The sequence below is a fragment of the Ictidomys tridecemlineatus genome, unplaced genomic scaffold (assembly GCF_052094955.1).
Source record: "Ictidomys tridecemlineatus isolate mIctTri1 unplaced genomic scaffold, mIctTri1.hap1 Scaffold_132, whole genome shotgun sequence".
In the NCBI taxonomy this organism is placed as follows: Eukaryota; Metazoa; Chordata; class Mammalia; order Rodentia; family Sciuridae; genus Ictidomys; species Ictidomys tridecemlineatus.
The window spans coordinates 28,472-40,603 of record NW_027521185.1 but is presented as its reverse complement, the minus strand read 5'-3'; the positions used below and the strand labels follow the sequence as shown (position 1 = coordinate 40,603).

Below are 12,132 nucleotides of genomic sequence, written 5' to 3'. Positions count from 1 at the left end.
GCAGTAAACAAAAGTATCAGGCTTTTATAATTTTATTTACATCTTAAACCTCTTAAAATGTACTGTTAAAATTGCCGTAATTAAAATTACAGTTCTGGAGAGCTAGTTCTTAGAAACATTGTTTTAAAGACAGTAGTTACAGATCCAGGACTTTCTTTAATTGTTTTTTAAATAAAATATGTTTGAGTATCTATCAAAAAAAAAAAAAGAATTTAATTCAGCCCGTAGTTGCTGAGTAAAGACATTATAGGCCTTAGAGTTTCATTCATTCTTAGAGGATTATACTTTTCTAATTTTTTTTATCATATTCCTTGAAAATCAGTGGGAAGGTATGGGAAAGAGAAGAGTGTGTTGTGTACATTTTTAAAAAGAAATTTCCTTATTTTTTATAGACACAACATACCACCTTATATTTTACTGTTACAATGCAATAATGGCAAAAGCAGTAGCTCTTGCTACTAATGTAAACTCATTCTCAGAAAAGCATTCTCACATGGACAGTGGTTAGAAAAAAGTACATGAATGTGCTACAAAAATAGAGCCACAAGACTTCTCACAAGTAAAAGAAATCCTCTGTAGAAGTCCACAGTTGACCAAGGTCCAGCCTCCTTAACAGTGAGCAACAGGGCATATGCTGCCAAGTCACTATCTTCAGTTCTGAGAGTGCGTTTACATGCTTCCCCAATGGCACAAAATCTCATGACGATCCAATGAATCAACAGACACTTGGGAAATATTAATAAACAATTTTTATGAACTATTACAACAAAGAACTTCAGCAAGAAGGAAAATGATGTTTATGATCTTTGAGTAAACATTTTTAGCCCAACAGTCTCTGCGACCAGATATTGAAAGAGAAAAAATATCAAGCTTATAAAACACCATTTCTCTGTTATCAACTGGAATACACTAATAATAGGATAATGGAAATACATGTTCTTAAAGCATTTCCACAGGAAATGTCCATAATTATGACATTCTAAATCATTTAGCAATTGTATATGCTACATTAACTAAAACAAAGGTATTCCTTATTGCACATTTTTAAATTGGAAGGATACTCTAGCTTAAGTGGGGGATATTTAGGGGGAAAATATTTTGGCTCAAAATGTATACTGCACCAAGGCAGCTTCATTCTGAAAACATAAACCATTTAAAATAAACTTTTATATTTTGAAGCCAATAATCCAATAATCCTTTAACTCTGACTAAGTGTCAGAGGTTAATTTTATGGGCCCTGTTTTTAAGGCCTGTGAACAGCCCTCACTACTCTTGAGAATTAGGTGGAGTTTCATCTTTAAAGCCTGAAGGCATTAAGTCTTTTGCAGCAGGTGGTGGCCCATAGTCTTGGGGACCATGAGTTGGAGGTGGTAATGGGGCACCAGGAATGAAGTACTCTCTTGGGCCAAATGAGCCTAAAGGTCTAAATGGTGCTGGTGCAGGTCCTGGAAAAAAATCACGAGGGTCAAAAGGCAAATCCCATTTTCCAGGTGTAACACCTGGTGCATATTCTCTGAAGCCTATTGGTGGACGCATACCAGGACCTGGAAAATAAAAAGGAAGTTATGTAAATACCAGAAATTTCTGAACTAGGGTGATTTCAAGTATGTTAATATAGTCTTTAATGTCTCCCAAGCCTAGAACATCAGCTGGTGAACATCCTGACTTGCCAGATGAGGCAAACTGAGATGGAACAAGTTTAGGTTATAGCCTTTGACCAACCAGCCATGAAGCAACATATTAAGGATTTAACATGGCTCTACCTAGCTCCAGGCTTGTCTTTTTTCTTTCCCTACTATATAATTGCAGAATTATTTCTATCTCACAAGAGCTCCATTTATATTTGGAAGTATTACCATGACAAGATGATAGATTATGAAATAAGAACTTTACTACATCAAAGAAATTTTGATAAAAGGAAAGCTCACTATCTATTAGTGTATCCATTAAAAATTCATGAAGTATTTCAGCATGGACTTTACACATGCCATCAGAATCAAGGTGCACGCATGCCCTCCTGGAAAAGGCCTTCCACAGCCACCTAATTAAACCAGGAACATTTATTAGGTAACTGTTAAATCCTCTTTAACACTTCCCTCTGACTTTTTTCAAGGTAAGGAGGGTTTGACTTTTCCTTTTCTATATTCTATAACCTACTGCTTATGCTTCCATTATGGGTGATTACAAACTATGTTATAGGATTTTCATATCTGTGACAAAATTTTAAGTTATGGCATGCGTCTCATCCACCTTTCCATCTATTGCAGTGCATATCAACAGATTTTCAACAAACATCTGCAGAAGTAATATTTCTGGCTTTTCTGTATATAGCCCCTTATCCTTGTCTATGAGAGATAGCTATTGCCTATCTCAGTATAAGATTATGTAGTGTCCCATATGTCCCAGAAAACTGGAGGAAAAGTTAAAATGTACTCAGCTTTATCCTTTCATTGTTAAGACCTGAGATAGCAACCAACTGTTTTAGCAAGCAATAGAAGTGGAAGATGAATGTGATTTATAAGTCAATCACTACTGTTCAGATCATCATACCAAATGGTGGAGGAATTGGCCGAGGCCCAAAAGGCCCACCGAGCTGAAGTGGCGGTCCATACCAAATGGGAGGTGGTGGAGGCCGTCCCATCAGGGGTCCCATGAAGGGTACCCCTGAGAAAGGAGGGGGCCCTTTCATAGCCATATGAACCTGCAATTTAAGATTTGAAAGCAGTTAAAAGTTTTAAAATTCCTATGTATTAAGACAAAGTACCAATACCTATAAAAGCTAAAACCCAAAACCTGTCCAGAGAACACCATCAGTGCAACAAAACTCTACCCACCCCTCCTGTGTATTCCCACTGACAGCTTACAGAAGTTGGAAGGATGCCACAAGAGGGAGCAGTTTGTTACTGATTATATCTGCACAGGAAAGGGAAAGGCAATAGGACTGGCAGGGGTTATTAACAGAGGTGATTTCTGACCAGTATGTCATGCTGTATTCACTACAATCTATTTCAAAGGGAGTCCCCCCATCCCCATCACTTCCCTTTCATCACAATAGCTCATTACTTCCATATTAAGAATGAACAGAATAAAATGAAAAATCCATTCTCTACTCATGTAATAATAGCTACTATTCTACTATATCTTCAGTAAGTCTTTCATATATTATTCAACCTCTGAGATCTTTAAGTAGACTGTCTTGTTTTAAATAAGAAGGAACAAAAGCAAATGGGATATCATAATTTGTTGAAGGCCACACTGCATATTAAGGAACTCAATCCCAGGTTTGCCTCCAAGCCATACTTTTCCCACCTCTATTCCTCTCTAACAATGGGTCTTTGCTCTCTTTTAAATCTTCTACTACAAAGGGGTTTGGGGTCTTATCTAAGCTGCCCTTAGATTTCTCTAGAGATGTATATTTCTGAAATATATATACACTGGAACTTGAGAAGTATTTTCCATCACAGTGCTATATACACAAATTAGGAAGACAAGCCTTTAATATTTACTTTCATTTACTGTACACCATTTGAGATATTGATTTATCATTTCCTATGAGTAGTGGGTTTGAAACTAAACAATTAAAAATTTATTTTATTATAGAGCTGCAGAAGACCTACTAGATATAATAGCAACACAGTTACAAGAGAATACACTTATGTGAACAAATGAGACCATTTTTTGGGACTGGCTCAAGAGGTCATTTCAGATGATCATTGTTTCACAGAAAATCTGATACCAATCTAATTCAAATCACTCAAAATAGGGTTTGCACAAATGGAGGAATTCTTAAATAACATTCTTCCAAACAAAAATAAAAATGATGAATTATATAATTTATAATGAATTTACTTTGCCTTAGAACATTCAATACAAAACACCATATAAAGTTAGAGTGATAACTTTTCACATTCTGTAGTTCATTATAGTTGTACACACTTAAGCAACATTCCCAAGTTAAAGAGAAAAGTAAGCTCAATATTGCATGCAGTTTAAAGCAAACAAGATCAGTGTCATGCTCTGAATATCCTTCCCATAAATGCACAGAATAAAACCCAATTCAGTTCTCAACCTCTAAGTACTTACTCCAACTGGATGCTCAGTCAAAGAAGTAAGGGTGGAGACTGAGGGGGTCTCAGGTTCTTGGGGAACAGTTTGCTTTTTAAAAAACAAATGGGATAGTACAAATAGAACACAAAGAAGGATAAAGCAAAGAGCAAGTACTGTAGGAAAGCTACATGTTCCTGCATGACCACATGATTCACAGTAACTACAGAACTTACCTTGCCCTCATTCGTCACCTTAGCTGGAGAAGAACTTCTGGAGCTGCTGTTCATGTGAGCTGGACCACATCCTGAGTCTGTTAGAGATCAAAGAATGGATTCAGACTATTCTAACATGAAAAGAATAAAAATCCTCCATCCACAATTACAGATTCTTTGAAATTACTTGGTCCCTTTACCAGAGGCAACGGGTTTCCCAGATGCCTCAGAAGACCAGTACGAGGTAAAGGTCCATCCATTGACCTTGGGAAAGAAAGATCAGAGCCCTTGTATGTATTTTTCAGAAGAAATAAACCACTGGTGGACAGGTCAGGGTTCAACAATAACTAGAAAGCAACATGAAAAATGGGTTGCCCAGGGGTTGGTGTCATAGCTCAGTTATAGAGTGTTTGCCTAGCATGTGTGAGGCACTGGGTTTGATTCTCAGCACACATTTAAAAAATAAATAAAGATATCATGTCCATCTACAATTAAAAATATTTTTTAAATGGGTTGCCCAATACGTAAATCACAATTTATGAAGAGACTTAAGTAAAATAAAGAACTGCCTTGGGTTGATAGAACAGGAGATTAATAAGTACTGGTCCTAAACTTTAAGCTATAGACTTAAAGTACGTGTAGGCTGGCTTTTCTTTAGTCTGTATAACCTGACTTCCAATCTTACCAAGACTACAGTCCTATTTAGAATTTGAAATAAGATTCAGTATTTCATGTTGGAAATATGTATGCTACATAAAGTTTAAGGCTACTTTTATAATATTTGGGAAAGGAACACCATAGAGATTTAATTTAAAGATAAAGGTTTACACTTCGCAGTGTAAAATTTAAAAGAAAAAAACAATACAGGGACCTCCAGGAAAAAAAAATGTTTTCTATTCTAGAACAGATTTTCCAGAAAACATTCACTAAGATAAAGTAAGAAATTATCTTCTATATATTGTACAGGCCCAAATTCAATGTTTTCATTAGAATATTCAAAAGGGGAAAAAAAAACCTTGAAGCAGTTTACTATAAAGCAACATGTGAATGTTCACCAAATCCGTTTCTAGGCATATCTTTTTGATTAAGAGTAGCAGAAGGAGGTCTCCCAGCTGGCTCTGCTGTCAGTGGAGGGGAACATTCTCCACCACTCATGGGGGATGGACCAAAAGAGCCATTATGGCTCAGTGGACCTAAAGACCTTACTACTTTAAGGCAGCCTTCTCCCTGACACCAACCCTCATCTCCTGCTTTAGCAAATCATTCAGATTATTTCATAACCATTACACACAGAAATAAAAAGTAATTTACATACATTCTGCACCAAGAAATAAAATAGCTCCTTTTACAAAGTGCCCCCTACCTCTCTGAGGAGGATTTTGTAAATCTGGTCTTCCCAGCATAGGTTTTACAATCCCGGGTTCATCTTGACGCACTGCGATCTTTTGGGTCATTTCCAATAGTCTTGAATATTGAGAAAGAATGGACTGAATTATGAAACAGCAATCTATTCCTTCATAGATAATATGTAGCATAACCTTAAAACACTATAAAACATAGGAAGATACCAAAATCACATACTTCTGTCTCAAATTAGCAACTTCCCTTTTCTCTTCAGCTATAGCTCTTTCTGCAGAACGAGCTTTGAGCTATTAAAGAGAAAATATTCAAATTCAGTAGCAGTAGGCTATGCACAAAATAAAGAAAAGGGGAAAAAAAATCTTACCCAATTATCATGAGCTTTCTTCTCATGCATAGCAATCTGAAAAAGACAATACATTAAAAAATATGTTTTTAGGGACTCATTATAATAGCCTATAATTGTCTGTATTAGATATCAAGAAATTCTGCAACTACAGGACAGTATTAATGACTACCTGGTTTTTAAACGAGTGCTTGGTTTTCTGTAATGCTTCTTCCATCTCTTCAATTCTCCGCCTAAGAATTACAACAATTGAATAACATTTGAAACATTTCTGACCATTTTCCCTTTATTCCATCAGCTATACGTTTAAAGACTTTATCATACATAAGAAAAACATTTCTATAGTTATATGAATCCAGTGTGATCAAAACTAATACTACAGGCCAGGTGCAATGCCACATGCCAGTAATCCCAATGATTGGGAAGCTGAGGCAGGAGGATCACAAGTTTGAGGTCAGTCTCAGCAATTAAGTGGGAACCTATGCAACTGAGACCCTGTCTCAAAGTAAAAAAAAAAAAAAAAAAAAGGTCTAAGGATGTAGCTTAGTAGTAAAGCACCAAAAATAAATAAATAAATAAATAAATAAATAAAATAAAGACCCAATACTAATAACTTCTTTATCATTTAATTGCTAGAGATTCTGAATGATAAATTATAATTTCCTTAACTGTTCATCAGTGTGTTCTCAAGTAATTCTGCTAGAAATATCTTCCTCCTTAAAACTTTTTTTCTTTTTTTCAAATTATATCCATAAAAGATTTCCAAGGTCTATCAAATGCCACACTTTTGTGGGTCTTGATACATCACACAGCAAACTGATTTCTTAAAGAATTACTACAACATACAAAACCCCCAGAACTGTTTGCATTGACCAAGTTCCCTATGGTCTTGCCCATTGGGTATAAGTAAATTTTTGTTAACATTTTTCATTTGTAAAGTTGAAATTTATTTTTTCTCCTGTGTGAATTGAATGTATTCATATCCTCTCGTTATTTATACTTCCATGCTATTTTCTTCTATCTACATAATGTAAAAAAAGATTAAAAAAGAAAGCCACCACTAGTTTATTAGACATTGACACCCTCCTTTAGAAACTGAACTCACTTGTAATTTTTAACTTCCTGTACAGCGGAAACCACCTTTTCATCTGCAGCTGACAGCTGCTGCTCTTTTTCTAGTCTCTCATATTCTTCTTGGCTCACTTTCCTAAAATAAAGCCAGTTATCAAATCAAAAGTTTCTCTCTGTGAATATCACTTCCCACAATTCTATAAAATGCTTAGGCACATAAAATAGGAATTCAAACCTGCAATTTCGTAAATCAAACTCTGGCAAATCACTTACATTTTCTAATTTTTCCTCTTAATTCTCTAATTACCAGTAAATAAAATAAACGTGAAAACAACATGTGCCCCAAGGGCAAGTCTCCTGTGTGTAAGATAATAAAAACTCACTTTACTTCAATGTGGAAGATCAGGACTGATAAACCTAACATAATTAAACATATTAGGATAAAGCAAGGGATAATTCTTTTCTCGTTTCTGCCATGGGTAGGACACTAAGTATATCTTTGTCATGGAGGAACTCTTTTCTCAATCCAAGACTGGTACCATAATAAAGATATAGTCAATCAAAGAAAAAATCTTCTAGAATATGTCTTTTAGCTATGCAATTAGCCACAGAACATTTTTCACACTTTAGATATATATTTCAAAAGAATTGCAATTAAGCAAAAAGACAAATCTGAGTTTTGATAATGTCTGTCAACCAGAAAAAGAAGCCAAACTGACCCACGATCAGAGTATTATCTACTGACAAGTTTTAACTCTGATCATGAAACTCAAGATGTTCATCTACTGAGACAAAGGTAGCCACATTTAATGATTTTAAAAATACTATTTTCTGCTATCCTTGTACTACTTTAGCCATAGTTCCAATTCAAAAGATAATTAACTTGAAACTTAATTTTCCATAAATCAGAAGAACTATAGTAAAAAAGGATTATTGATACCAAATAGAAAAAGGGGATTATATATTCTTATATAGCTTCGCATTTAATTCTTCAGCAAGTATTTTATGAGTGGCTATAATATACTAGTTACCTTGTAAGATGCTAAAGAATAAAAGAGCTCACTGTTTCAGGTATAAATGACGCCTAAAGGAATATAATAATTTTCCCCACTGGCTTAAGAAGGAATATGGAGAAAACTGAATCTTGAAGGACAGAGAGAATTTTGTTTCCAATTACCAAAGAGTTAGTCTGAGAGCACTAAGAACAATCAAAACATCTTTATAAGAATATAAAATTGTGTTTGAAAGGATACAAGCTAAAAAGGCAGTGAAGATATATGTATGTGGCCAAGATCCATTAGAAAAAGGAATCTCAGAATTACAAGTAAAGCTGGCACTTTAAGGTACTTTTCTCCTAGGTTTACCCACATATTGAAGATAACACAAAGATATAATGAGTCTGAACTAAGCCTTCATCAAATTCCTGGGCTTAGAGGAAAAAAGAAGTGTTTGGGGCTACAAATAAAGGGACCCTTAATAAAAGCCCTAGCCTTTGAGTTTAGATTAGAAAGTACTGCACACTTAAGTGATGAACAGGCAAAAAATCCAAAAGTAACAATACTGAAACATTGAAAAGACAAGTCATTTTTGAATTATCTTAATTGCTGACTAAGTTTGAAGTGACAATCTTACTCAAGTAACCTCAACACTTTTCTATAAGAAGATAACTTCATCTTAGTCCTCAAATTTCATGTATAATTATCACAACAATGTTAGCCAATCAAAACTGACCAGGCACTCCATAAGACAAAATTCTGTGAGAAAAAATCCCACAGAAAAGGAAACCACCTAATGGGGTTAACCGCACATGTTTTAAAATCACTGTGCTTTATATAGTCAAAAAAGTAAAGTCAAGATTATGAATTTCAGGTCTGGGAATATAGTTTAGTTGGTAGAGTGCTGCCTTGCATGCACAAGGCTCTGAGTTCAAACCCCAGCACCACAAAAGAGGAAAAAAAAAGATTATGAATTTTGTCAAAGGATTAGAAACTATAAAACCAAGAAATAGTTGGGTGTGGTGACCTACATACAGTCGAAGATACTTGGAGGCAGAGGCAGAATGATGAGATTAAAGATAGCTTGGAAAGCAGTAAGACACTAGTCCCTTATGAGAAAGAGCAAGGAGTCTGGGGAGGTAGCTCAATAGTAGAGCACATGGCTCAAGGTCCTGGGTTTGAGCTGTAGTACTGAAATAGGACTGGGGTTGTGGCTCAGTGGTGAAGCACGTGCCCCACATGTGTGGGGCACTGGGATCAGTCCTCAACACCACATAAAATAAATAAAATATTGTGTCGGGCTGGGGATGTGGCTCAAGCAGTAAGGCGCTCGTCTGGCATGTGTGCAGCCTGGGTTCAATCCTCAGCACCACATACAAACAAAGATGTTGTGTCCGCCAAAAACTAAAAAATAAATATTAAAATTATCTTTCTCTCTCTCTTAAAAAAATCCTATAAAAAATAAAATAAAATATTATGTCCATCTACAACTAAAATAATATTTTAAACCCTGAACTTTTTAAAATCCTAAACTCAATGAATGATTTTAACATCAGATTTGGGAAGTAAAATAAATCCTACCGCTTTTAAGACAGGTCAGAAGAAAATATCCAGAAGAAGTAAATCCAGAATGTAGGAGGCAGGGGAAATCAAATTCTAATATGCATTATTATAATCAGAAGAGAGAATGAGGTAAAATCAACATTTAGAAAAAGACTCGAAAATTCAAGAAATGTTTAATGGTCCCAAGCAACATAACTGCAAGAGGAAAAAGTGGGTGGGGTGGGGAAAACTACACCTAGGCACTTCCCAATACAACTGTTAAAAAAAGAGAGAAATGACTACAGGAACTAGGGGAGGGAGATAAGACCAAACAACAATGATAATGGACTCCTTAAAGAAAAAAAATTAAAACAGATGGTAATTAATTGGATATTTTCAAATTGCTAAAACTAAGTAACAGTCAAAATTCAGTAGCCAAAAGAAAGATCCTTTAAAAATGGAAACTGGTTTTAACTCTAATCATGAAGTTCATGTCAACCTAATACAGATTATAAAGGTAGCAATATTTAGTGGATAAAATACTATTCTCTGTTTATCCTTGTACTACTTTGATACACTAATCAAATCTATCATTAAAGGACAATGTTCAAATAGAATGAAAATAATTTCAAATAAGAAACCAACAGTGTAGAATGCAGAACTACAGAAACTTTAAATATGTGTATAAATTGAATGAATGTCTTGTGGAGTTCACAGTATATGAAGTACTAACATACGATGCCACAACAGTTATCTGATTCAGGAGCTACTTAAAGCCCATAAAAACAAGTAATAAACCTATTAATCTATGTCAGGTTTTTATTAAATCCAGAATATATACCAAGGCCTTTAAATTATGAGAAGATGAATAAAATTATAATTATAATTATATAATTATAATTCCATTATAATTTATGATTATATCAAGCTTATACAGGTGATGAGGAAAATAATTAAAAATATTTAAACTATTAAAAAGATACAAGGAAGAAAAAAAGAACAGGTCATCAAATAGAAAGCAAATTCTTCATAAACCACAGGTACATATTGACATGGACAGACTTATATTTTAGAAAGTCCACTCAAGCGGCTATAGAGAAAATTACTAAGAATTTGAAATAAATTATATAAAAATATAAATAATGGAGAATGAAGACAGATGACCTAGGTTAGAAACAGAAAAGATGACACAGGCATGAACTAACATAGTACCTGGGGATGAGAAAAAAAGAGTACAAACCACAGATGATGACTGAATGAATTTTGGAGGAGTTGAGGAAAATAGTGCTACAATTTAACTGCATTACAAAGAAAATTAATTGCCATTTAGGTCATTCATATTACTAGTAGGGACAGAGAAAACAAGTGTTCTTTTGAAAAAAAAAGTGATAAAATGAGAAATGTTTCTTTGAAACAGGCCAGGCATTTAGAACTGGCCTGAACAAAAATTTGAGATTCTAAAAAGGTCGCTTGGAGATCACAGAATTTTAGAAAAGTTAATGGAAAGGTTTCAATATTTAATGCATTAATTAGGCAACAGAAGTCAAAATACCTAAAAATAGTTAGGTCTATAAGAAGGTCTGTATATACATACATACATATATATATATATATATATATATATATATATATATATATATATATATATATATCTTGTTAATAAATCAGGTGCAAACAAATAAAATCTGACACAAAAAAACTATTTTTAGAGAATTCAAGTATTTTTGTGGATTAAAAACTACAAATGAACTTCCAAAAAATAACTAGCTCCACACTGAGAAGATTAATATATAAATATATACTACAAACAAGTACTTCTGTAATCGTAACTCCTAAAATCCTTGCCACAGTTCAATTTTTAGTGTGAACATCTGAGATACTCAAGTCCAAAACTTGTACCATCAATAAGTAAATATTATTCCTTTTTGAAGTTTTTATTCTACTAAAACATGTCATTCCAAAACAGTATTTTTAAAGGTCCAGAGTTAGAGATACAAGTTCAAAATATTAGAATTACATAACTGATCACAATGAAAGGAAATTAAAATAGTGGGATCATAGAAAGGGTCTAGATCTTTGAGAGGTATTTCCACATCAGTGACTGTTAATACCAGTTTACCACTTCTTGCCTTCATATGAATTTGACAATTGATTACGATGTCCTCACAGCCTTAGTTTATGGTTCCAACTACCTCAGGACTCTTAAGACTGATGACGGAAAGAAAAATGCAACTTATAGGAAACAAAACACAAAGGAAAAAAGACAAATCTCTACTAGATAAAATTATCTGTTAGTTCACACAATGATAACAATAACAAACAATGGAAATCTTACTTTTTTAGTGCCATCTCATTTTGCTGGTAGAGTTCATTTAAAATCTCCACTTTCTGCCTAAGAGTTTTGCATTCCTCTTCCAGTCCAACTTTAGAAGACCGTAGTGAATTGCAGTCACTTTCTAATTTCTTTATTTGGTCTGTAAAGGATAAAACAGCTTATCTCTATATGTGTACAAGGACTTAAGAACTTGTTTGAGGGAGTAGTGCCAAGAAAAGTAAAAAG

The 12,132-nt window shown here is 34.2% G+C and overlaps 1 protein-coding gene across 1 annotated transcript in view; it reads right to left on the bottom strand.

The window, feature by feature from the left end:
• Positions 1 to 731: 731 nt before the first annotated feature.
• LOC144372564 (transport and Golgi organization protein 1 homolog) overlaps positions 732 to 12,132 on the bottom strand; it is a gene marked incomplete at its 5' end in the record, with an annotated part of 38,673 nt that continues 27,272 nt past the window's right edge. Inside the window, 9 exons of the mRNA XM_078035913.1 lie at positions 732 to 1,544; positions 2,551 to 2,701; positions 4,281 to 4,357; positions 5,623 to 5,723; positions 5,841 to 5,908; positions 5,986 to 6,021; positions 6,137 to 6,197; positions 7,070 to 7,171; positions 11,908 to 12,046. Coding sequence (XP_077892039.1) covers positions 1,267 to 1,544; positions 2,551 to 2,701; positions 4,281 to 4,357; positions 5,623 to 5,723; positions 5,841 to 5,908; positions 5,986 to 6,021; positions 6,137 to 6,197; positions 7,070 to 7,171; positions 11,908 to 12,046 — 1,013 coding nt within the window. The remainder of the gene's footprint in view (positions 1,545 to 2,550; positions 2,702 to 4,280; positions 4,358 to 5,622; positions 5,724 to 5,840; positions 5,909 to 5,985; positions 6,022 to 6,136; positions 6,198 to 7,069; positions 7,172 to 11,907; positions 12,047 to 12,132) is intronic.